Source organism: Myotis brandtii, unplaced genomic scaffold (assembly GCF_000412655.1).
Source record: "Myotis brandtii unplaced genomic scaffold, ASM41265v1 scaffold398, whole genome shotgun sequence".
Classification (NCBI taxonomy): Eukaryota; Metazoa; Chordata; class Mammalia; order Chiroptera; family Vespertilionidae; genus Myotis; species Myotis brandtii.
Genome location: NW_005365280.1, coordinates 211,230 through 235,289, shown reverse-complemented (window position 1 = coordinate 235,289; position 24,060 = coordinate 211,230). Strand labels below are relative to the sequence as shown.

The 24,060-nt window shown below is 41.1% G+C and overlaps 1 protein-coding gene across 1 annotated transcript in view; it reads right to left on the bottom strand.

Annotated features, from left to right (window-relative positions):
- JARID2 (jumonji, AT rich interactive domain 2) overlaps window positions 1-24,053 on the bottom strand; it is a 118,388-nt gene extending 94,335 nt beyond the window's left edge. The window contains exon 1 of the mRNA XM_005873020.2: window positions 23,778-24,053. Within this exon, the coding sequence (XP_005873082.2) occupies window positions 23,778-23,956 (179 nt within the window). The 5' untranslated portion in view covers window positions 23,957-24,053. The remainder of the gene's footprint in view (window positions 1-23,777) is intronic.
- Between the last annotated feature and the right edge of the window lie 7 nt (window positions 24,054-24,060).

The window sequence follows — 24,060 nt, the reverse complement described above, 5'->3', positions numbered from 1 at the left end:
GATTGGGCCTGCCCTCTGCCACCCGGGAGCAGGCCTAAGCCAGCAGGTCATTATCTCCTGAGGGGTCCCAGGCTGCGAGAGGGCACAGGCCGGGCTGAGGGACCCCCCCTCTCCCCCCCGAGTGCACAAATTTTTGTGCACCGGGCCTCTAGTATAATATAAATGCTATGTGAATAGTTGTTATGCTGTATGGTTTAGGGAGTAATAATAAGAAAAATGTCTGTACATGTTCAGTACTGAGTACACATCAGCAACAACGTAACATTTTTTCCCAAATATTTTCTATCTGCAGTTGGTTAAATTCGCAGTTGGTTAAATTCGTGGATGCAGACCCTGTAGACAGGAAAGGCCAACTCAAGTTAAGCATCTTTTCTTTTCCCCCTAGAGATGAGGAAACAACAGCTCAAGAAGAACAGTCCATGGAATTCACATAATGGAATTTTTAAACCCTTGGATGAATGAATGGGTTCATGTTGTGGGTTGGAGCAGGGATACCTTTGTTGTCATGCCACATTTCACTGTGCTTAAAACAAACACAGGTAAGAGGACTCTATTTGCCCTTGCAAGAATTTTGTGAAAGTCTCTCTCTCCATCAGCACCTAGAGGAAACTGGCTCCTTTCCAATCTCTGTGCAACACCCTCTGTCAGATACCACCACCCCTAAAAAAACACCCATAGGCTAAAAATAAAACAAACTCCATTTTAAAAGATAAGCCACAGAGAAAATGTTGATCAGTATGTGGAATTGCCCTTCACAACAAACATGACTACAAGCATGAATTCTGAGCAGCAAGGGACAGCTATAGCGTTATTTAGTATCTTCTCTCCTCTGGTCCCCAGCAACTTGCTTTGTAAAACACAGAAACTGTTAGGCACACAGTGAAAGGTAGAGGAGATAAGACTTATAGGGGTATATGTGTTTTATGAGTAGATTCCCCCGCTGGGTATAAATTAAATGAAATCCTGTACAAGTTGGAACCTGTGAAATCAGGGAGAGAATGAGAGGTGCACTGGCACATACATATATAAATATTCTCAAACCTATTCTAACAAACACACACACACACCCTGGAAAGGTCTGTGGTAAAAACTCGCATGGCCTGGAAGAATCATAAAAACAGAGATGTAATGGATATTGCATTTTCTGTCAGCCAGAATGCCATCCATGAATACTAAGTATAAGACAAAAGAAGAAATAACTTGAAGTTACTTGTGGGGACATAATATTGTTTTGTGCATGAAGAATGGGGGTGGGGGTTGAGAAGGGGGAGGAGTGGACCTACAAAGTGAGTTTGGGTGCATCTTCCTAACCTACTGTGGTTACCTAGGGGGAGCTGAGAATAATCTTACAGATATGAAATTAAAGCCAGCCTATGACACTCCCTTGAAAAGCTAATCCGATATTAAATTACACTGTCTGCTTAGTTGTTTGCAGCAGGAAAATACTCTCATTTACTTGGTGTGCTCTTAGGTAGGGCATACTGCACAGAAGAAGCAACTATCTAAAGTGAAATTATAGCAGTAAAAAAAGTGGGGGGTGGGGAGGAGGTGGCGTACAGCCAGTGACTGGTCTATAAATAATTTCAAATAAACCACAAGGGAAGGAAAGACATTTTTTTGTGTGCACAAGGCAGATGAACAAGCTGAGGAAGGAAACATTGGGAGCCTATAAAGAAAAAGGTCCCAAAAGGCATGAGAGTATCTGCTAAGGCCTAAATTCAAACATCTATGAAAGAAAAGGAGGGCAGAAATAAAGGAATTTGTACCACACGGAGTCTGTGCAAAGTTTTGTACAAAGGAGAACCCAAACCAGAAAACAACAAAATTATCACAGAGCACACCAAAGAAATGAAAAACCAATTCAGCTCATTGACATTATTATCTAAAGGAGTCACACAAACTATCACACAGAAATAAGAGAATATTGCTGTGAGATTAAGCATTTGAGGAGCGAAGCTGTATTTACCAGATAGAGGCTAACTGGCCTCAAGAATTCTTAACCACAGGGACAGTCACTGTCCATTGACATGGTGACTATATACAGAAAGGATATTTATTATTTACTGAAGACAGTAGTAACATGCTAGGTCAGCGGTTCTCAACCTGTGGGTCACGACCCCTTTGGCGGTCAAACGACCCTTTCACAGGGGTCGCCTAAGACCATCCTGCATATCAGATACTTACATTACGATTCATAACAGTAGCAACATTACAGTTATGAAGTAGCAACGAAAATAATTTTATGGTTGGGGGTCACAACATGAGGAACTGTAGTTAAAGGGCCAGAAGGTTGAGAACCACTGTGCTAGGTGCTTTAATTCATATACAGCAATAGCTATCAAGGTGTGATCCTCCAACCAGCAGCATCAGTCACTTGAGAACTTATTAGAAATGCAATTTCTCAGCATCACCTCAAACATACTGAACCAAAACCCTGGAGATGCGTCCCAGCCACCTGTTTTAACAAGCACTACAGGTAACTCTCATGTGCTCAGGCTGACGTCCACTGGGTTATAGCCAGCTTTATAAAGTATTACATTCGCCATTTATCAGACAAAGAAATGGAGGCTCAGAGACTAGAAGTAGCTTTTATGAGCAGAAATTCGATGCAGAAAAAAAAAAGGGGGGGGGGAGGAGGCGGGCAAAGAAACTATCTGCCTTACTCGAAAGCCTATGCTCTTTCTATTATACCACATTATAGGGGCATGCTGTCCCTGAGTGGACATGAAGACTGGTTTAATTGGGAGGCACTGTCAAAGATCTACTTTATATTTTAAATTAACAAGACAGATTCAGTAAATAAATGAACAATTCTATTTTGATAAACTCTATTTCCAAAGTAGCACCATAATGGGTGCTACACAGGTGCCATATGAATTTTATGTAGGTCCTAGTGTGCTCAGCAAGGTTAGCCTGCTTACCTAGCCAAGCATGCCCGGGAGCAGGCTTCCTGTTGCTTTTATTTAATAAGAAAAATGTGTCCATTCCCACTGGCATATCTTTAGTGGCTAATGGTATAAGGGCATTTCAACAAAAGCAGTTTTCTGCTCATGATTCTGATTCAATGTTCTCATATTAAGGGTTAACACAAGATGAAACCACTTTGGAAAATCCATGGTGTCACTATCAATCTGACATCTGTACATTTCTTTCCTTTTTTTTTTTTTTTTTTTTTTGAGGGAGAGAGAAACATTGATGTGAGGGCGAAACATCAATGGGCTGCCTCCTGCACACCCCCTACCTGGCATTAAGCCCACATCCCAGGCAAATTCTTTGACTGGGAATCAAACCCGGCAACCTTTTGGTGCATGGACCACACAGGTTAGGGCAAAGTTCATTTCTTAAATTACTCTTAAATTGCTCCTAGAAAGAGAAAATTATATTGACAGTCTTAAGTATTTTCTTTATGTATACTAATTTCCCTTTTTAAAGTATGAACTTAAAGATGGACATATGGACAAATGTGGGAGAGTGGTGAAGATGGGCTTTGTGACTAAGGATCAGAGAAGGCCAATATTTTAACTTAAAATCAGGATAAAAGTTTGTCCTACCCATCTTAGGTTTGAACCAAGATATTTAAATAACATGGAAAAGCACTTATTTACACCAAAGGTTATGGCAGTAGAAGTCTGGTGGTGATGAAAAGGGTGACACAAAAAGTGACAACTACAAGCCTTCGATGAGTTCACATGCTGTCATTACTCTTCATGACCTTGAAAATAAATGGGTCTCCAGCAGAAAGGGAAAGCTGTACTTGTCATGCCCTCCCGCCCCCTTCAAATAGCCCAAACTCACACAGTAGGCGGCATTTTTTAGGAGACATACAGGTTTCAGATGTATGAAGAAGACCAATGCATACATGTTCATTCCTAAATCATTTCAAACATGACTAGACATTCTCATCATAAAGACTCACACAGCCCCAATCCTCTGTAAGCCTTAAATTTCTCATCTATGGAACAAGATGATTTCACATTCAGATGCTCTATAAGAGCTCTATTTATCCCAGCCTAGTTCAATGAAACTGAACTGTAGGAGGCATGAGTAATGAGAATCAAGAAAGAAATTATGGCCAAGGCGGCTCAAATCCTTAACAAAGGGAAATAAGTACAAGCTCCAGAAAGGCCAAATGCCAGTCCACATCATACAATGGCATTTGCCAGAACAACAAGCAGATTACAGCCCTGCAGTGTACCAATAGTCTGCAGGCTGTCACAATGAATGCAAACATATTTCTTGGGGGCAAAATAACAGACTGCACAAATTTGTAACTGTTCTAGAGAAAAGAAAAATTGACTTTGAAAACAACCTATATTTTAAAACTGCTAAAGCCTCATTCAACACAGTATCAAGTTGACAGAATTTCTTTTTAAAAAGTAAGTTAGTGAGCCCTGGCCAGATCAGGGCACATACCTAGGTTATAGGTTCAATCACTGGTAGGGGCACATATAGGAGACAACTGATCGATACTTCTCTCACATCGAGTTTTTCTCTCTCTCTCTCTCACTCTCTCCCTCCTCCCTCCCTCCCTCTCCCTCTCCCCCCCCCCACCTTTTTAAAAATAAATAAGATTTTAAAAGTAAATGAGTGAACATACCACAAGCTAATCACAGAGTAACCCCCAAGATTGGCCTGATTTATGCTCACGATTATTTAAAATCACCTACAGGCCATGCACTCCCCCAAGAGTTCGTAGGAGCTAAGATGGGCTTTGGCCTGGAAAAAAAAGGCCAGGTAGTCCACCACCCCCAGATAAGTAGACAATGACAAAATGGTCTTTCCACAAGAATCCCAATAACCCCATTGCATAGATTTGTGTCATATACTAGTACATCAAAGCCAATGCTTCCTTAGAGTATTTTTTTTTTATTGATTTCAGAGAGGAAAGGAGAGGGAGAGAGAGATAGAAACATCAATGATGAGAGAGAATCACTAATTAGCTTTCTCTTGCATGCCCACTACTGGGGATCAAGCCGAAACCCAGGCATATGCCCTGACCAGAAATCGAACCGTGACCTCCTGGTTCATAGGTTGATGCTCAACGCTGAGCCACTATGGCCAGCCAGGCTAGAGTATTTTTTAAGTTATCAGAAAACAACTTACTTGACTAAGTAAAGCACCTGATGGTATATACTGCTATATACCATTGATTTGTTGTTCTACTTATTTATGCATTCAGTGGTTGATTCTTGTATGTGGCCTGACCGAGAATAGAACCTGAAACCTTAGCGTATCAGGACAATGCTTTAACCCAGCGGTCGCCAACCTTTTGGACCTCGCAGACCACCGGTTGGCGACCACTGCTCTAACCAAATGAGTCAGGGCTCATTTTCCTTTTAAATATTTTCATTCTTTCTATATTTTACATACAGTAGACAACAGCAATTAGTATCAATCTTAATTCTATAAAGTGGTCGGTCAATATGTGCTATTTAAACTTTACAGAAATTTTCTTCCATAACTAAACTCCAAGAACACACCTAAGCAAAAGTTAGGTCTTTTTCTACATTTTGGGGAAAAAAACAACCTAAGAGTATGAGATAACGGGAAAAATGCCAGATATGTTTATCAACATCATTATGAAAGGATAAGTTATTATCATGAGGTTAAATGCTCAGGTTAAATATTAAAATTTTTAAAGAAAACCATAGTGAACCTTCAGTTGGCACCTCAGGAAGAACCACAGAGCTCCTCTCCCTGAGGGGGAGTGGGGAAGGGCCTGAGCACAGTAAGCCCTGAGCCCTGTGTTCTGGAATAGAACCTGGAGAATGATGAGTATGGAGCCCGGGTGTCTCTGGAGCCAGATGGGGGAGTCAGCACCAGGGATTCTGGCTGAACATCTGTCCACAGCTCCCAGTGGTCCTTTAGTACCATCAGCAACAGCACCCAGCACTCGTACAATGCCTGCTGCAACTGGACTTAACACCCTTTGATCCAGAAGAACCACAGGGTAGTGCTGGCCTCCTTCCTGCTGCTACTGCTGCTGCTGATCCTGGTCTGCATGGGACTGGAAGTGGCCCCCTTACCAGTTTACCAAGAGATCTTAATCTACTGAATGGTCAGGAGCCACCGAGATTTCCAGTTTTTCTAAATGCCCTACTTCAAGAAGTGAGCTAGCAGGGATCCATGTCAAACCCTAGTGGCCTCCTCTCATCTCCAGGGAGCGCTCCTCAGCATGTGCCCTATCCTGAGTTTGCTCAGGAAGTTTGGGGCGTCCAGACCCCAGGCCCATTACGTGGGCCTGGGAAAGTCACCCCTTGCCTGCTCTGTGCCTTAACTTATTCTCGGGCCCTGAGGCTACTGAGTGGTAATAAAAGAAGTACGTATATCCAAAAAAGAACCACAGAGCCTTCAGGCAAGAAGGCATTTTTTTCCTCTTCTCTTGGCATGATTAATTAATGATGGCTGACAGAAATTCAGTGACTTTATACTCTGGTGTGAGGACTCCAGGATATGTTGTGAAGTTAAAAACAAAAAACATGCACTTCCTTATAATCTAATCGTGTCACAAGAGGTCTCAAGGAGTAAGTTTACAAGCTGTGTTTTGATTTCTGTATAGATGAATATGGAATTTTAGGCCCAGTGAGTATCTATGGAATAACAGAAGAATAGAGAGGAGGAGGAGAATGGAAAAACAAGTTGGGGTGGGGGGCATATTACTACCATAAAACAGTTTGCTTGGTTCTTTCCTAACCCTTTTAAACAATTAAGTATGGGTAATACTTCAAAAACACACACACTGAGACAAACACACATGCTTGCACATCCCTACCTTCCAATATGATAAAAAGTGTGAAGGATCTGGACAGTTTTAAATAGAATGTATGCCTCCCAAATATGATGGCTCCTCTAGAAAGATTTCCTTTCCTTAAACTTTATTTGACTACTCTCAGAATTTGTTTACATTCACAAAAACATGTAAACATTTAATGCATACCAAACACTCCTCTAGCCATCGTGGGTACAAAGATAAACAAGGACTTTCCATCTCTGAGGGAGTTGAGGGCCAAATTTTTTGAAAGCTTAAATGTCAAATCAGCAGTCTAGTCAGTAATGACTGCCCAATTCCCGCCCCGCCCAAACACACTCAAGAAAATCACACACTGATGATGATGACTCTATGCCCATTATGTGGATGGGCTTTAAGCTAAGTGGGACAAAACTGCCGTGGCATTTTATGAAGTTTACATTCCTAAAAGACTGTCTTTGCAAACCAAAGCAATTGAACCTAAAGCAAAAGAGAAAAATACTCTTGCCTGATATTAATCTTTTTTCAAGAAAAGAAAAACAAAACATTATTACAATCTTCTTTTAAAATTTCTAACAGCAGAAATAAACCAAAATCTCTCCCCTAGCAAGTCATTTAGGTCACTGCCTTCCCTCCTTAGCCTATCCTTTAGGTCCTCTCTAGCTGACCACTCAACGTGCCTACCATAAAAATGAAAGGAAGGGAAGGAGAGGGGGAGGGAACAGAAGTGTGGTCTGTGGTAGTAAGAACACTCTACTCCCATCTTAGTTGCAACAATGCACACTGCATTTAATTGAGCTGCTAAGCAGCCAAGTGAGGTACTGACATCAAGGAATAGTCTGCATAAGAAGCCATATCTATCAGCTCCTGCACAAGCATTCATATGTGAACCACAAGTGACACAAATGGCTGTCACCACCTTCACAAGCAAGGTGACTCCAAACCCTCACAAACCCTGCATGTCTGGAGAACCAGCGCTGTGTGTTTCCAGGAGAGTCAGATACCTCTGAAAACACAAGGGACTTGTTTACATCTGTCCTTTGTGGGTGTAAAAGGCAAGGAGGGCAAAAGCACGTGACGAAGACATTCATATTTAAAGCCTAGGAAGAGCTTTATGGGAGGAAGGGAAGAAACTGGTACTCAGTTTCCGTGGCAACCACAAAGCTTGCTAGACCATAATTTGCATGGAAGGTGGAAGTGATCACCTTGCAATCAGAGCTCTGAGGTAACAGAAAAAGGAAATGACCACAGCAGTAATAAAACTGCCTCCAATGAAATTAGTCATTTTCCTTCAAGAAATAGATGTAGCAGAAGCCTGTGAGCTTACCAAGAACCTTAAAGCAAATTATGGGGGTAGTGCCCATTTCCACAAGTGTCTAAAAATTTGCCAAAGTAAGTCAAAGGTTTTTGCAAATCTTTCACCCTGAATAGGACACACGTGCTCTGGGCAGGCCCCATGTTTCCTGTTCCTTCCTTCATACTCGGACCTATGGGCGCTGACCTCTTAGGACCATGGTGCGTGTTTATGCAGAAGTGATCATCTACGAAGACTTCTCTATACAGAACCCCAATATCTAGCAGAAAAAAAACATCTTGTTAAAAGGAGCCCAGCTTCACACACAATTCCAAGAAAGTAACAATAGTAAATTTTAAAATAAATTACACATAGCCAAAAAAAGGGGGGGGAGGGGCAGCAAAGATGCATCTCTCCCTGCTTTAGATTCCTACGCAGTGTTACTCCATATACATCAAAGGTGCTACCCCAGCCCAATTACCCAGGCCAGATATGTGATGCTTTAACACACACTTAATTTCCACGATAATCTTATAACTCAAGACAGGATGGAGCCAGTGTAAATTTATACTGAAGCCTTCTGATCAAAACCAGAGAACAACAGTGATAGCTTTCAAATAGCACAGTGCTCCCGAATTCCTTTTAATTAGCCAAGAAATTCTTATGCTTTAGGCCAACTCTTTAAAAAAAAAGAAAGAAAGAAAGAAAAGAAAAAAGAAATGAAAATTGGGGCTTGTTTTTCAAAAGTGAAGACAGGAACTCACCTGTTCCTTTTAATAATGGAAAGCAGTTAATGCTGTCTTTCACCATGTAGTCAACAAATATCCATTGCCTCTAAGCACATCTTGGCTTAGACTCATCTGGGGACTAATGGTGAAGCATATCAGGCTCCTACCTAATGTTGAGAGGTTATTTAATTTGTTGGTAACTGCAACAAATTTGGATCAGTCCTAGCTGGGCTGGTCCAAATTGAAGCCTCCCCAGCTCTCAGCCCACCACACAGTCCCTGCAGGGCCTGTCAATCAATGTGTCCTTGCTGTCACCAGGAAGGGGTGGTGAGGGGATGTGTGGTGCACCTGCACTACAAGTGACTTCTTACATCAACTACAAGAACTGTGTCAATTCTGAGGCTTCTTTTTGTCAGAAAACTGTCCTGGGACCTAGTAATTTTCCACCAAAAAATATGTGTGCCCTTTCTAAATATCAACTAACCCTTGTCTCAAGCTCAGCATGCTGGTAAAGAAAAGTTACTAAGTAAATCCTGCCCCTTCCCAGCCCTCTGGTGAGGTGAGGTAAATAAAGCCCTGAAATATACCAGGCCCTCCAGAAGCAGCCTGCACAGAGAATTCCCTCATGTGTCGAGGCTCAGCCCCACCCAAGGACAACCAAGAGGCTTAACCTTCCTGCTCTGCAGCTCTCCAGCAGCTGTGGTCTCCTCCCATGGGCAAGGAGCCCAACCCCTAAGATGCTCTTCATCTTATCAATGCAGCTCCCTACCATCCAGCTACTGGGTTGATTGAGCCCCAAGCACTAGGCCTGCTCCTCTTCATTATTTTGCCTGAGAAGCCAGCAGCTGGTTCCCATCACACTCTGCCAGAAAGTTACAAGAGGAGCTCCACCATGGAGCCCAGAGCACAGCAAGAGTAAGAAAGAAGAGTCCCTCCTCCTTCACTCTCACTCACCCCGCCGCCCCGCCAACAGAAGGAAAAAACTAAGTCACATGCCACCTTTCTGTAGATACCCTAACTTCCCTAGACACTCCCTCCTCATGTCATTTGCCCTCTGGGTCCCACAGAGGTCACATCGCATCTTCCATGACACTCTCCACACTGCATTTGACATTATTTGCTCCTGTTTCTTCTCGCTGGAATGGAGATTACCTGTACCACAAAATCAGGCTTAAAGAATAATCTTCTAGATCCATCCCAGTATCTGGCAAACAACTTGAAGTCTGATGGATAAATTAGCACCCCTGGACACACCTTCTCTGAGGGTCACACTCCTTACTCTGAGAGTTAAAATGGGATCTCTTTGCCCAGCCCTCAGAATTCTCAGGACTCTCAAAAATGTTTGAAAACACATCACCTCCATCTCTCTTCACCATCACTAACCCACTCAAGATGAATAGAGAGTGCTGACAATATACCAAGAGCATTAACTCTTGGGCAAGGTGCAGTCATCTGTGCCTCAGTTTTCTCATCTATAAAATGGGGGTGGATAATAAAAGACCTATGCCAAAGGATTTGCTGTGAGAATTAAATAGGCTAATACATGGAAAGAATTTAGAACAGTGGCCAGCATACCACCATGTAAATACATAAGCAGAATATGAGTTGCATAGGTGTTTGTCACAGCCACATGACAAAGGTTCTTTGGGGAAACTGACTCTCCCATGGAGAGTTAAGAAGAGAAACAGGGATTCAAACCAGTCTAAACAGAACACACATGTGCTTTAGCCAGTGAGAACCTCTGGCACAATCAGAAATGCTCTCACAGCTTTCTGCTATCCAGCTTGAGTCATTTGACTGTTTCACCTTGTCACCATCTTATCTGGGAAAACACTTAAGACCAAGGTTAAGTATAGAGAGATCAGGGATACAGACTCCTCTCCCAAACTTGAACAGTAGGAAAGGGAAGCAGATCTGTAAGCAGGCACCATGAAGTGAGCCAATTACTTTTACCCCTCAAAACCCACCAACTCCAGTCAGCTAAATGAAAAGTGAAATAAAAGGGTAAAGTCATATAAAAGGGTATTGTCCCAGAGGGACTAGAAAGAACCCACTACAATCACAAAGTAATCACAGATCTATTTGGAACAGCCACCTGAAACAGAATAGTCAACCAGGTGCTACATGTTCTCATATCCAGGATAAACCTCTTTTCCCAGTGCCCTTGTGCATGAAAAGCATGACCTCTAACCTCTCATTCTGGCAGACTCCAGAGATTATTTCAAAAGCAAAATGTGTGTTGATCAAGATAAGCTACTCAAATTTTTTGTTGTTTTTATTGATTTCAGAGAGGAAGGAAGAGGGAAAGAGAGAAACATCAACAATGAGAGAGAACCACTGATCGACTGGCTGCCTCATGCATGCCCCCTCTATTGGGCATCAACCCCGTAGCCAGGGCATGTGCTCCCACCCAGGAATCGAACTGTGACCTCCTGGTTCATAGGTTGAAGCTCAACCACTGAGGCACCGCAGCTGGGCCCTACTAATATTTTCTCCCTTTCCATCTACTGCTTGGTTTACAATGAAGAAAAAAATTTTTTTTTATTTCATTAAAGGAGGAATACAAACACTGGAGGAAAAGAGAACATTGACTGGGTTATATAATCTGAGCAGCCACAAGGGGTGTGCACTGCACAAAGGTACTCAGCTGGGGTTGTAATCCTGCCATGTTTCGCTCACCAAGTCAGGTACTGCGGCACAAAAGAAGTGCCCTTCTGGAATTTGTCTGTCTAGGACAGGGGTGGGCAAACTTTTTGACTCGAGGGCCACAATGGGTTCTTAAACTGGACCGGAGGGCCGGAACAAAAGCATGGATGGAGTGTTTGTGTGAACTAATATAAATTCAAAGTAAACATCATTACATAAAAGGGTACGGTCTTTTTTTTTTTTAGTTTTATTCATTTCAAACGGGCCGGATCCGGCCCGCAGGCCGTAGTTTGCCCACGGCTGGTCTAGGAGGTACATGAAGGTGACGTGGTATAATGTAAAAGTTCAGGATTACAGCTACAAAGACTTGGGTTCAAACCCTGACTTTGCTACTTTTAAGAAATGTGTCATTAGTAAGGTATAGTAAACTTTTGTTGACTCAGCTATAAAACAAGGATGATAAAACTTTTCAGGCATTTCATGAAAATTAAGGTAAGATTTACTTATTAGCACAATGTGTTATATTACTAAGAGGCAGTTCTTCCTTTAGAGGCAAAAGTTCTAGAACTTCATGCTCTCTCATGGAGTGAGATTTTTCTTTTTATAGGTCATTGCTTCCTTGTTTTGAAATTGTCGTTTTCATTGCATTAGGGCTTAATGCAATTCTCAGTTTTCTCTTTTAATGACTAACAAAATTAAATGAACAGGTTATGACTATGATAAGTCCCTCCTTATCTGCAGGGGGATACCATTTGGAAACCACCGATAGTACTGAACCCTATATATACTATGTTTTTTCCTATACATACAAACCCTTTCACTTAAGGAAACACAGTTTCTCTTTGGCATATCCAAATTGCCAGCATCACCACCACTCTCGCATTTTGGGGCCATTATTACGTAAAATAAAAATTCCTCAAACATAAGCACTGCAATAATGCCTCAGTCCACCTGATAACTGAGAGGCTAATAAGTGACTGACGGGGGGTAGCAATATAGCGTGAATATGCTGAACAAAGATATGAATCATATTCCAGGTGGAACAGAGCAAGACAGCATGAGGTTCTATCATACTACTCAGAATAGCACATAATTTAAAACTTAAGAATTGTATGCTTCTGGAATTTTCCATTTAATGTTTAGACCGAGACTGACCACAAATAACTGAAACCACATATAAGGGGGGACTATTGTAGTTATATTTCCTGGTGGTGTGTTTTGCTCTCCCTCATTTAGCATTCAAAGAACAGATCAGAACTTTTGCTTCTAGCTAATACCAAGTATTAAGAGACAAAATTTACTTCCTGCCTGAAAAAACTAAAATCCACACAAGACAATCAACAGCACATAATAACGCACTATAATCCCAAAAGATGGGAAACAAATGATTGCTCAGCTTACTACCTTGAGAATTTTCAGGCCACGGCACAAGGAAGGGAAATTCAAGTACAGTCTAGAGCAGGGGTGGGCAAACTTTTTGACTCGAGGGCCACAATGGGTTCTTAAACTGGACCGGAGGGCCGGAACAAAAGCATGGATGGTGTGTTTGTGTGAACTAATATAAATTCAAAGTAAACATCATTACATAAAAGGGTACGGTCTTTTTTTTTTAGTTTTATTCATTTCAAACGGGCCGGATCCGGCCCGCAGGCCGTAGTTTGCCCACGGCTGGTCTAGAGCAAGCATGTCAAACTCACAGCCTGCGGGCCACATGCCACAAGTTTGACATGTTTGGTCTCTAGAGGAATCTAAGTTGAGAAGGAGTTGAGAGTTTGGGGAGGCCAAGGATAGAGGAGAATCTGTCGGGCAAAGTACCAGAGAGGGGAGAATCAAATGGAAAACTCTGGATCTGCCAAGGGTCCTCCTCAAGCACTTGCTGAGTACCAGCGAGCACAGTGTGAGGAAACTACCCAAGAGAGTACGACAGGAAGGGGTTAGAGGGAACAGTCCCCGAATCCCACACAGGGCCAGTGCAGGAAATAGGCCTCTGTGATCCATCTTCAGCATAGTCAACTTTTAATGGAAAAGGTGACTGAATTTCCCCAGGACAAACACAATGTAGGGAGGAGGAAAGAGGATATAAGAACAAAGAACAGTATACTAGTACATGAGTCAGCATCATGGTGGAAACCCCCAAGGTACCCGCCTTAAATAGACAGGAGGAGATGGCGACAACTAGAAAAGGCCTCAGCCCATTTTTTTTTTTAAATAAGCCAATAAGAAACAATAAGACCTAGACGACATATGAGGAAACTGTTAACCCCATAGCACTCAGCCAATGAGGAACCAGAGGAGGGACTCTCCCACCTTAAGGATAAATAGGCTACTCCATGTGTGCCTGTACAAACGGAAGGACACTGGCTCTTGCAAGAATGTATTAAAAGTCTTGTTTTCACCATACTTCTTTCTCCGGGTCTGTTATTTTAATTCAGACAGGTGAGCATTTCTCACAGCCAGGAACAGTGCCTGCACCTATTGTCCAAAATGGTAAACATCATGATTCAAAGGACATAAGATAAACTCATTTGAGTTTACCTGAGTGGTGGTAAACATTTAATTCTATAGAAAACACTTTTCTGGTCCTATCTAACAAAGCTGAAAGCCAAGGCCCAAAAGGATCAAAATGCTTTCTAATAATTTCATCATACTCTACAGCAGTGGTTCTCAACCTTGGCTGCACATTAGAATCACCTGGGAATCTTGTTAAAATCCTGATTTCTGGGCCTCATCATTAGTAAATTGTTTCTTTGTTACTAATGATGAGGCCCAGAAATCAGGATTTTAACAAGATTCCCAGGTGATTCTAATGTGCAGCCAAGGTTGAGAACCACTGCTCTAGAGCAGGGGTCCTCAAACTTTTTAAACAGGGGGCCAGTTCACTGTCCCTCAAACCGTTGGAGGGCCGGACTATAGTTTAAAAAAAAACTAGTCGGCTGCTAAGCAACAGGCAGCTGCGGCAAAAACACCCGGTGGGCCGGATAAATGTTTTCGGCGGGCCGCATGTGGCCCGCAGGCCGTAGTTTGAGGACCCCTGCTAGAGCAATGCTCAAGAACAGGCAGAGAATTACAAATCTATCCAGCACCCAACAAAGAAAATTTTACAATACCTGACTCCCATAAGAAATTACCAGACAAGCAAAACAGCAAAAAGACCATATTGAGAAGGAAAATCAATCCAAACTGAACCATAAATGATATAGATGACAGAATTGTAGATAAACATATTAAAGCATTTATTACAACTTATTCCATATGTTCAGGGAGAGCAAGCTAAAACATATAATAGGAGAGGCACTGAAGATACAAAGATCAAAATCTAACTTTTAAGACAGAAACAACAATCTCTATTAAAAAGTACATGTTCACAGATTTGGAATAGAAACTACTTAAAATGAAACACAAGAGGGGAAAAACAGACCAGAACAAAATGAACAGAAAGAATATCAATGAGCTGTGGGACAACTTCAAGAAGACAAATATATGTGCAACTGAAATCCCTAAAGAGGGAAAGAGGAACACCCCCCAAAAAAATACTTGCAGAAATACTGGCTCCAAACTTTCCAAAACTGATGAAATCTACAGAACTAAAATTCAGTAACTCCAAACACAAGAAACATAAAGAAAACTATACCAAGGGGCACTGCATGATAGAATATAATAAAATCTTAAGAAGTTGACTGGAGAGAATGATACTTCTTAGAGAGCTAAGAATGACAATAGACTTCCTATCAAAAAACAATGCAAACCTGGAGATAGTGGAGTGGAGCCCATCTTTATATCACTGTGCAGGGTGCTAGGGACCCTAGAATTCCATACCCAGCAAAAATATATTTTAAAAATGAAGAAGAATTTCTTACAACTACATGTGATTCTACAGTTCTCATAAAATATAAATATGTCCTTTAAATTAGGGTGAGAAAGACCTTTATATACCTTTTCCAACATACAAAAGTTGAAAGATTGATCAAAACTCAGCAGACCTATATAGAAATGTTAAGGTCCTTCAGGTAAAAGGAAAAGGAAAATGAACCCAGAAAGACATTTAAATCTAAAAAAAGAAAAGAAGAGCATCAGAAATGGCAACTATCTAGTTAAATAAAAAGAGCAGGCAGGCTGGGCTGGGCACATCTACCGTTACTTTATATTTAATTCCACAATTATTTTTTGTGGTTACTGAATATGTCACATAATATTCCATTCCTCAATTTTGCCCCTTCCTTATTTATTTAAGTGAAGACTCTGTTTCAGTTAAGGTAGCTTTAGAATTTAAAATTATAACAGTGATAATCCCTACTTTGTAAAACACTCAAGGTTGCAACAACAAAATAATTTGAAAAAGCCTGGTGAGTAAAGGTGTCTAAACCTAAATTAAAAGTTAAGAAAAATATATCTAAGCTGTGTACTGCTTTTTTGCTTTGAATTTGGCAATAAAAGCAAGTGCATTTAACATTAAACAATACCACTGATGCATTTTGATAAAGATAAATGTAAAAAATATTTAGGCTCTTCAAATTATGAAGGTTGTTCACACTGAGTAACTCCAATTTCTCACACAGCACACTGCCAAGCAAGAATCCTATGGGGAGGGGACTATCATCCTTTCAAACCTGGAGGTACAAAAGTATTTTATATCAACACTAGAAGCCCGGTGCACAGATTCATGCACCGGTGGAGTCCCTCGGCCTAGCCTGCTCCCTCTTGCAATCCGGAACCCCTCAGGGGATGTCAGAGAGCTGGTTTCAGCCCGATCCCCACAGGCCAGGCCGAGGGACCCCACCAGTGCACGAATCCGAGCACCGGGCCTCTAGTGTGCATATAAGATGTTTGGTTAATCTCTTCCTGCCCCCCTCCTCTGAGATTCATCAGTCTGTTCCATGTTTCCATGCCTGTGTGTTGACCGTCTGCCCCCTGGTGGTCAGTGCACATCATAGTTACCAGTCGAATGGTCAAATGGTCTTAGGCTTTTCTAAATAATACATATTTTTAAGTATCTTTTATCAAGGTACCCAACAAAAAATAATGAGAGATTTAAACTAAACACTGCTTAGAATTACTTCAATTAAGTGAATATCAATTATTCAAATAATTATAGAAGAAAAGCCATATTTTAGCTTCTTTAATTAAATAATTCAGAAAAGGCAGAAGTCTAAATTATTCTAATATTCTAAATTTGATGCTTTACTGTATAATACAGAAGTTTGAATAAATCTTGCTAAAAATGAGTTAAAATAATAACCTAAGATTTCAGGGGTAACTTATACTTTCCAGAACTTAAATAATCACAGTCATAACTTTGAAAGTTGTCACATACTTACTTGCCATTGCAAAAGGTATATGCTCCAGGCCAAAGGTTGGATCTGAGAACAGCAACAGCATATTGAGGAATGAGATTTGAAGATAGTCGTGTTGTCCAAGGTGGTATATTCTGGATCTCTGTAAATCAATGAGAAAATCAAAAGCTTAATGCCTACATAGACAAGGATATACTGTGTAACAGAGAAGCTATTTTTGTAAATAATAAAACACAAAAACATTTGACATAGAAAGAGAAGTTAAACATCAGCAACTTAACATAAAACCAGGAGGGAATTTTATGAACATTGTGGAGCAATGAAATTTGAATACTTATACACTATACTAGTGGCCCGGTGCACAAAATTCGTGCACGGGGGAGGGGGGGTTCCTCAGCCCGGCCTGCACCCTCTCCAATCTGGGACCCCTTGAAGGATGTCCTACTGCTGGTCCCTGAGGATCGGGCCTAAACCGGCAGTCGGACATCCCTTTCGCAATCCGGGACTGCTGGTTCCTAACTGCTCGCCTGCCTGCCTGATTGCCCCTAACCACTCTGCCTGTCTGCCTGATCACTCCTAACCGCTCCCTGGAGGGCAGGGACAGCCTGGGCAAGGGGCAGTGTTGTTCTGCACTTTCCAACCAGGAATGTTTTAAGAGGCAGTCTCCAAAAACTTGAACTGGAAAACCTAAAAGTAGAGTGCTCAGATTTCAGGCATCATGTGCTATTAGCAGGATTTCTATCCCAATTAAACTATAATTCTGAGCTCTCAACAGTCTGGACAAACTGCCCCTCACTATCTCCAAAGTTTCTTATTCGTCACTATCCCATTTTCCTCCGCTTCAAACCAAGGTAACAAATGAAACCTTTAATTCTGATCTTCCTCACGCAAGGCAACAGCAAACCTCAATCGAAATAATTTCCTGCCAGAAGTCATATCCAAATACTGCAAGACAGGACTATAGGGCTGACTATGTACTTGCACATAACAGGCTACAATGTTCTAGTGGTAGGCACCCAGGCGTCCTCCACAAACCCACAATCCTCTGGCCGCATACTTCCGGTTTTTCTAGCTCCTCCTTAAGTGGTGTTTCCTTCGGTTGCATTGCAACATCGAGGGCCTCTAGTTGGAGAGGATTTTTCTGTTCTGTGACATTGATAGCTGTTTACTATTTGGACTCAGTGAAGTTTCAGGAGTACTGCCACTGCCATGAACATGTCGGTCCCAAGCATACTCATGAAACAACCTCCCATTCAGTCCATGGCTGTCACCGTCCCGGTTCGCAATGAGAAAGGTACTGTGCTGAGCCATTTTCCACTCGGATCTTCCTCTTCCTTCCCTAGCACACTCCAAACCTACTCCAGGCCGACCACCACAATGCCACAGACCCTTAAGACCTTCCCCCCTATTTCTTTGACTTTCCCCCATCAAACTCGCACCCTACTGCATTGCCTAGGGGCGCCCCTAACCACTCCCTGGGGGGTGGGCCAGCCTGGGCAAGGGGCCATGGTGTTCTGGTCTCTGTTCATTCTGGTCGTTCCACCGTTTCAGTTGCTGGGTTTTTATTATATAGGATAGTGACAGAGAACAGAAATAATCAGGAAAACATTTACATAGGCAATTCACCTAAGGGGAAAAAATACCTGTTAAAAGCCTGGGAAAATTCTCATTGTCTTCGTGTAATCATATCCAGAAACTAAACTGCACTAAGTCATGGCATCCTCACTCTTAATACAATTCACATTCGAAATCCAGTCTACTGGAAGAGGACTATCTTTGAACTCAATAAATTTTATACTATAAAAAGCCTAACTAAAATATATCAGGTCTTCTGTTTATTTAACAAAAAGAAAAGTTATGTCCTTGCAGAGGCATAGTCTGCACTTTCTACTCTCTCAACCTCATCTCACTTCTGCCTGCTCTGTGCAAGCAAATACCTGGTCACACCAAGCTTTGAGAAGGAAATTTCACACTATACAACCACAAAGATCCTTCCTGTGACTCAATAACTTCCAAAGAGGGACACACACCCACACTTTTCCATCTGCCCACAGATGGCTGCTGACAGTGATGCCATGGAGGGAAGATAGAAATCACAATTTATAAAATCAAAATCCCTGTAAACCACGTTTGCAAAGTCTCCGATGACTGTGCATATTCACATGTAGCAATTCATGTGCCACATACACTGATGACAGTTAATAATATCTAGCACACAGTACTTATTATACACTTGAGTGCTCTTTGTGAATTAACGTGTTCAGCACAAAATACCACCATGAGGTGATTATTATTATCATAGACATTATACAGGTGATAAAACTGAATCCCAGTGATGGTATAGAACCTGCCCAAGAGCATATAACAAGCAGATGGTTGAACCACATGTCTAGCTCCAGCCCATACTCTTAACCATTGTGCCACATACAAGGTCCTCATGACAAGTCCTTAAGAAAGACCACTCTCTTTACATTTTTCCTTTCTATTTTCCTCCATCTACCCAAAAATAAAATAAAATACACAGTTCATATTTGAGTGATCAATTCAAATGACCCCTTTGTGGACCTCGCATTTTGGATCTTCACTTACTTGCACCTAAAAATATACCATCACCAATTTCTTTGTACAACACCTTCCTTTCCATCAGCTAAACAGATAACCTCTATCTCCTCTAACCATTGCAGAGTCTCTCAGTCAGGCCGCACCTGACAGACAAAATCTGTCCACTCTGTTTCCTGAAAATACTCATATACTTCTTGCAGGAAATACAAATTTTACAACCATTAAGTTTATCAGGATAGGCAATATAAGGTAGGGAGGAGGGTAAGGAGCTTAGGTAGGCATGGCCATCCTATGAAAGGCTGAAAGTCTAGAGTTTCCATTCTAAACATTAAAAACTACATTATAATTTTTAAAATTATTTTAAACACCTACCACAATGATAAAAAAAAAAAAAAAAAAGGAAAGGAAAGGAAAGGAAAGGAAAACCAACACCTAGGAGTTCCCACCACACTAAGTCCTTCAGCTCTTCAATGGCTGGGCAGCCATGTACATCAAACAGGCAAAGAACTTCTAGAGAGAGGGTGGCTTTTCCTTTTACAAAGAGTGACTTTAGCCCTAGCTGGTTTGTCTCAATGAATAGAACGTCAGCGCGCGGACTGAAGGGTCTCGGGTTTGATTCTGGTCAAGGGTATGTACTTTGATTGCAGGCTCAATCCCCAGCCTGGGTCGGGCAAGCAACCAATCAATATATCTCTGTCACATCGATGTTTCTCTATTTCTCCCTCTTCCTTCCACTCTCTGAAATTGAGAGAGAGAGAGAGAGAGACGGACTTTAGATGATGACTTTTTAATGGATAGGCAAAATAATACCTTTTATTTTTAATTCTGTCAAGGAAAATAATTTCTATAATCTCTGGATTCTACTGTTTCCTATGTGCCAAAAAGCTTCCCAACTTCATTTAAAACCAAAGGCAAAACATAGCATAGGGGGTTTCCTGTAGAAAAATAATACCTTGTACACACATTTTCTAACTGAAGACTTAAAAAGCATCATCAGCAAATGGAATTGTTACCATTTATAGGTTGGAAACTCAGGGCATGGTTGATAAGGCTGGCATACTCTACACCACAGACTAACTTTTCTTAAGGAAGTCACACATATAAATTCCTTTCTTTCCCTTTCCCCACCAAGACAAAACATATATTAACTGCTATTCCTAAAACCAAGTATCTATAAAGAGTAATTAACTGAACAAGAAGAGCTAGCAATTTTTATCATTCCCAAAATGTACAGACTGCTTTTTTCAAAGCAAATATATAAATCATGAACTTGGATTTTTACAATTCAATGTATGATGTATAAATGACAACAGTGAATGCAAACAGTCAATCATAAAACCTGCTCTTCCAATGTATTTGTGAGGGTTAGGGAATTTTAGACACAAGGTTAAAATTGGATCTAGACCACAATCCACCCTAAACTTAAAGTAACATTTTGAAATAACCACTAGTTACTCTGGACTTGACTCCTTGGAGGCAGAGATGACACACACAGTCAAGTATAAGAAAAGATACAATCTTTGTAAAATGAAGGGGAGCTTTGCAATCTGAATATTTAAAGGGTATGCTGCAAGAATCTTTAAAACATACAATACTTGACTATTTAGTCAGGGGCAATGACTGCTTTTCCCTTAGGTTGTCACATAAAATAATGACAACCAACACAATAGCCATCTGCTGTGAATGAATCAAAATTATACCTATTTTTTGTCATATTGGCAAAAAGTATATTTTTTAGTGTGCCACAGAATTTTAGCAATTAGTTTATGTGTGCCATGGGATGAAAAGGAAGAAAATTGCTGCAGTATACTAACAAAACCCCAAGAATTCAGGTTCCAGTTCACACATTCTGCCTTAGACGACAGGGTTCCTAAATATTTATATTAACTACCAATGAGGGGGGGGAAAAGAGCAGAAAAAGTATTAAAAGTTATTATTTTGTAGTTATTACATATCTGGCAACATTGTGAAATGTATGCCTCTAACTTCCTCACCTGTTGATCAATTACACAGCCCTCTACCTGTAATACAAGCTACCACAGACCAGCCCTAAACCTAGCCTGACTGGTCAACCCTCCATCTACAGTAAGTCCCTGGTGGATTTCACTAGTAGAGTGTGGTCACAATCAAATAAAATGCTGCTATGAGTCTTCAGTTCAGTAAAACAAGATGTTTAGCACATTAAAAATTAGAGTAGATTAGCAATAATGAAATTTGCCTTAAGTTCTCCCTGAACTAAGGTTCTCTTTTCCACTGGCCTGGAAAATTAAAGCTACATGCTGTGCACACAGCTGCCACACCACACCAGTGTACCATGCAAAGAGGAAGCCAGCAGCACGGTCATCTGAGAAAGGAGCCAGGGACAAAGGACCACTTCAAGAGAATGTTGCCTGCTGATCTTCATCATCAAGCTCCCATGCTGCCCGGGTCTTACCAGAGGTGAGGGTGATGGACAAGTTACACAACACAGCTAAAGGACTGGGTGCTGTCACTTCCAACCACACAGTCATAGAATTTTGCTCCACAAACAGAGATGAAAGATGATGCCAGATGTATGACCATACACAATGTTTGGAAGCTTGGATAACATTACACATTCCAATATATATTTACTGGTGTGGTTTAGCACATCCTGAGCTCCCCCTCTCTAGTGACAATGCAGTTCTCAAATTGAGGCAGAGCAATATGTTAGACATTCACCCAAGTGTCCTTAAAAAGAGTAGTATACAAATTCCAGTACACTGGCAGAGATACTTCTTATTCATGCTTGCTAACTGAACATCAAATCCAGTGATATCCAAGACACAGTGCTGATGATTACAAGAAAATTGAGGATAGAACTTAATACAGGCGCTGTATCATGGAACTTTTTAAACAAAGACACTCCATGTTGGCGAAAAATAAACTAACACTTGGTGCGATGCACCTCATATTTCAGATCCAAAGTACAGTTCGGTTAAGGATTTCAAATATCTACACATGGCTAAAATCCTTTTGATTTTCCACCATACTCAGTTCTTCATTAGATATAAACATCTAGATAGTTTCCAAAATGTAACTATAATTCTGTAGAAGGAGTAAACAGAAAGGACCAGATCAAGGAAATTTTCCTCCTTTCCCCAACCTCTCAAACTAACAGATTCTAAGAAAATGTCATTAATCTAGTCATCCAGGAAAACTTTAAGTATGTGAACGGAAAAGAAATAAAATGAAATATAAATTCTAAATGATAAAGGGGGGACACAACACAGAAGATATGAAATAAAGCAGATAACTACCAAAAGGGTTTCTAAAACACCCAATTAAAAGCATCTACGCTAATAAAAGAGAAAGATGCAAATTGACCATACCTTTGTGACGCCCACCAGCCAATCAGGAATGAGTATGCAAATTAACCCAACAAAGATGATGGGTTAATTTGCATACACAGGCGCCAAGTGGCTGGGGGTGGGGTGGGACCTTGCATCATCACCATGGCAACAACGCAGGCGTTCCGCACTGCCCCAGCCACTCCGGGCCTCTCGGCAGCATGGGAAGGTGGAAAGGTGGCTCTGGGCCTGAATGAAGCTGGAAAGGCGGCTCTGGCCAGAGCGAAGGCAGTGCCAGCAGCCAGGGGAAAGAAGGCCCATTCTTGCACAAATCTTCATGCATTGGGCCTCTAGTCATTATATAATGTAACTGCCATTGTTTGACCATGAAACCACAAACTCTTAGCTACACAGCTAACTTCCTTATCCAACCATCTTAAGTTTATTTTTAAAAGTAATTAAAAAAAAAAAGAAAAGAAAACTGCTAGTAAACTCAAAGTTTAAGAACCTATTCCACAACTACTAACCTGATTAAACATCATATGGATTTTGCTTTCCAGATGAGGGGGGGAAATTTTCAGACACACATTTAATTCTTCAAATTCTTAGAAACATTTCTGTACAGGAATGGCAAAATACCATCTAATATACTCAAGAAATACTACTGATAAAAATCTATTAAAATGAACACAAGACAGGTCTGGCTGGCATGGCTCAGTGGTTGAGCATCGACCTATGAACCAGGAGGTCACGGTTTGATTCCCCATCAGGGGTCATGCGTGGGTTGTGGGCTTGATCCCCAGTAGGGGGTGTGCAGAAGGCAGCTAATCAGTGATTCTCTCTCATCATTGATGTTTCTATCCCTCTCTCTCTCTCCCTTCCTCTCTAAAATCAATAAAAATAAATATATTTTTTATATGAATACAAGAATTACACATTGGTGACTCTGGCCAATTTTTATGACAATAACATGTTTTATTTGGCCCATACCATTTTTCTGTGTATTTATTTTTAGATATAATTAGTGGACCATATTTTGAAACCAGGACATTTAATATAAAAATTCAGAACTCTGACTCCTCTATGAAAAATCAGGAGATTGCATGAATGGGCCCAAGTTTGTTTCCATGTGGCAAAAACTGGCACCTAGTTTGCAGTCCCTGATTTAAGGCACCAATACTTTCAGCCTTGGGTACTAACCTTTTCCTCGACGGCCCTTCTTCAAAATCTGAAGAACTAACATCGTTGCTAGTAGAGGACACTTGGGATGCATCATCCTTCTCATTCTCTGACTGTTCTGATGCTGGTCCTAATCCCTTAGACTGGCCATTACCAAGGAGCCCTACAGGTGAGAAAAGGGGACAAACACTTAAACACATGACATCAGGAAGCAGCACTTTACCACAGTTAACCCTACACAATGACTTGTGATGGATAGAAAAGAATTTAAAGGCACATATCTCTTTTGAATGGGGAAAAAAAA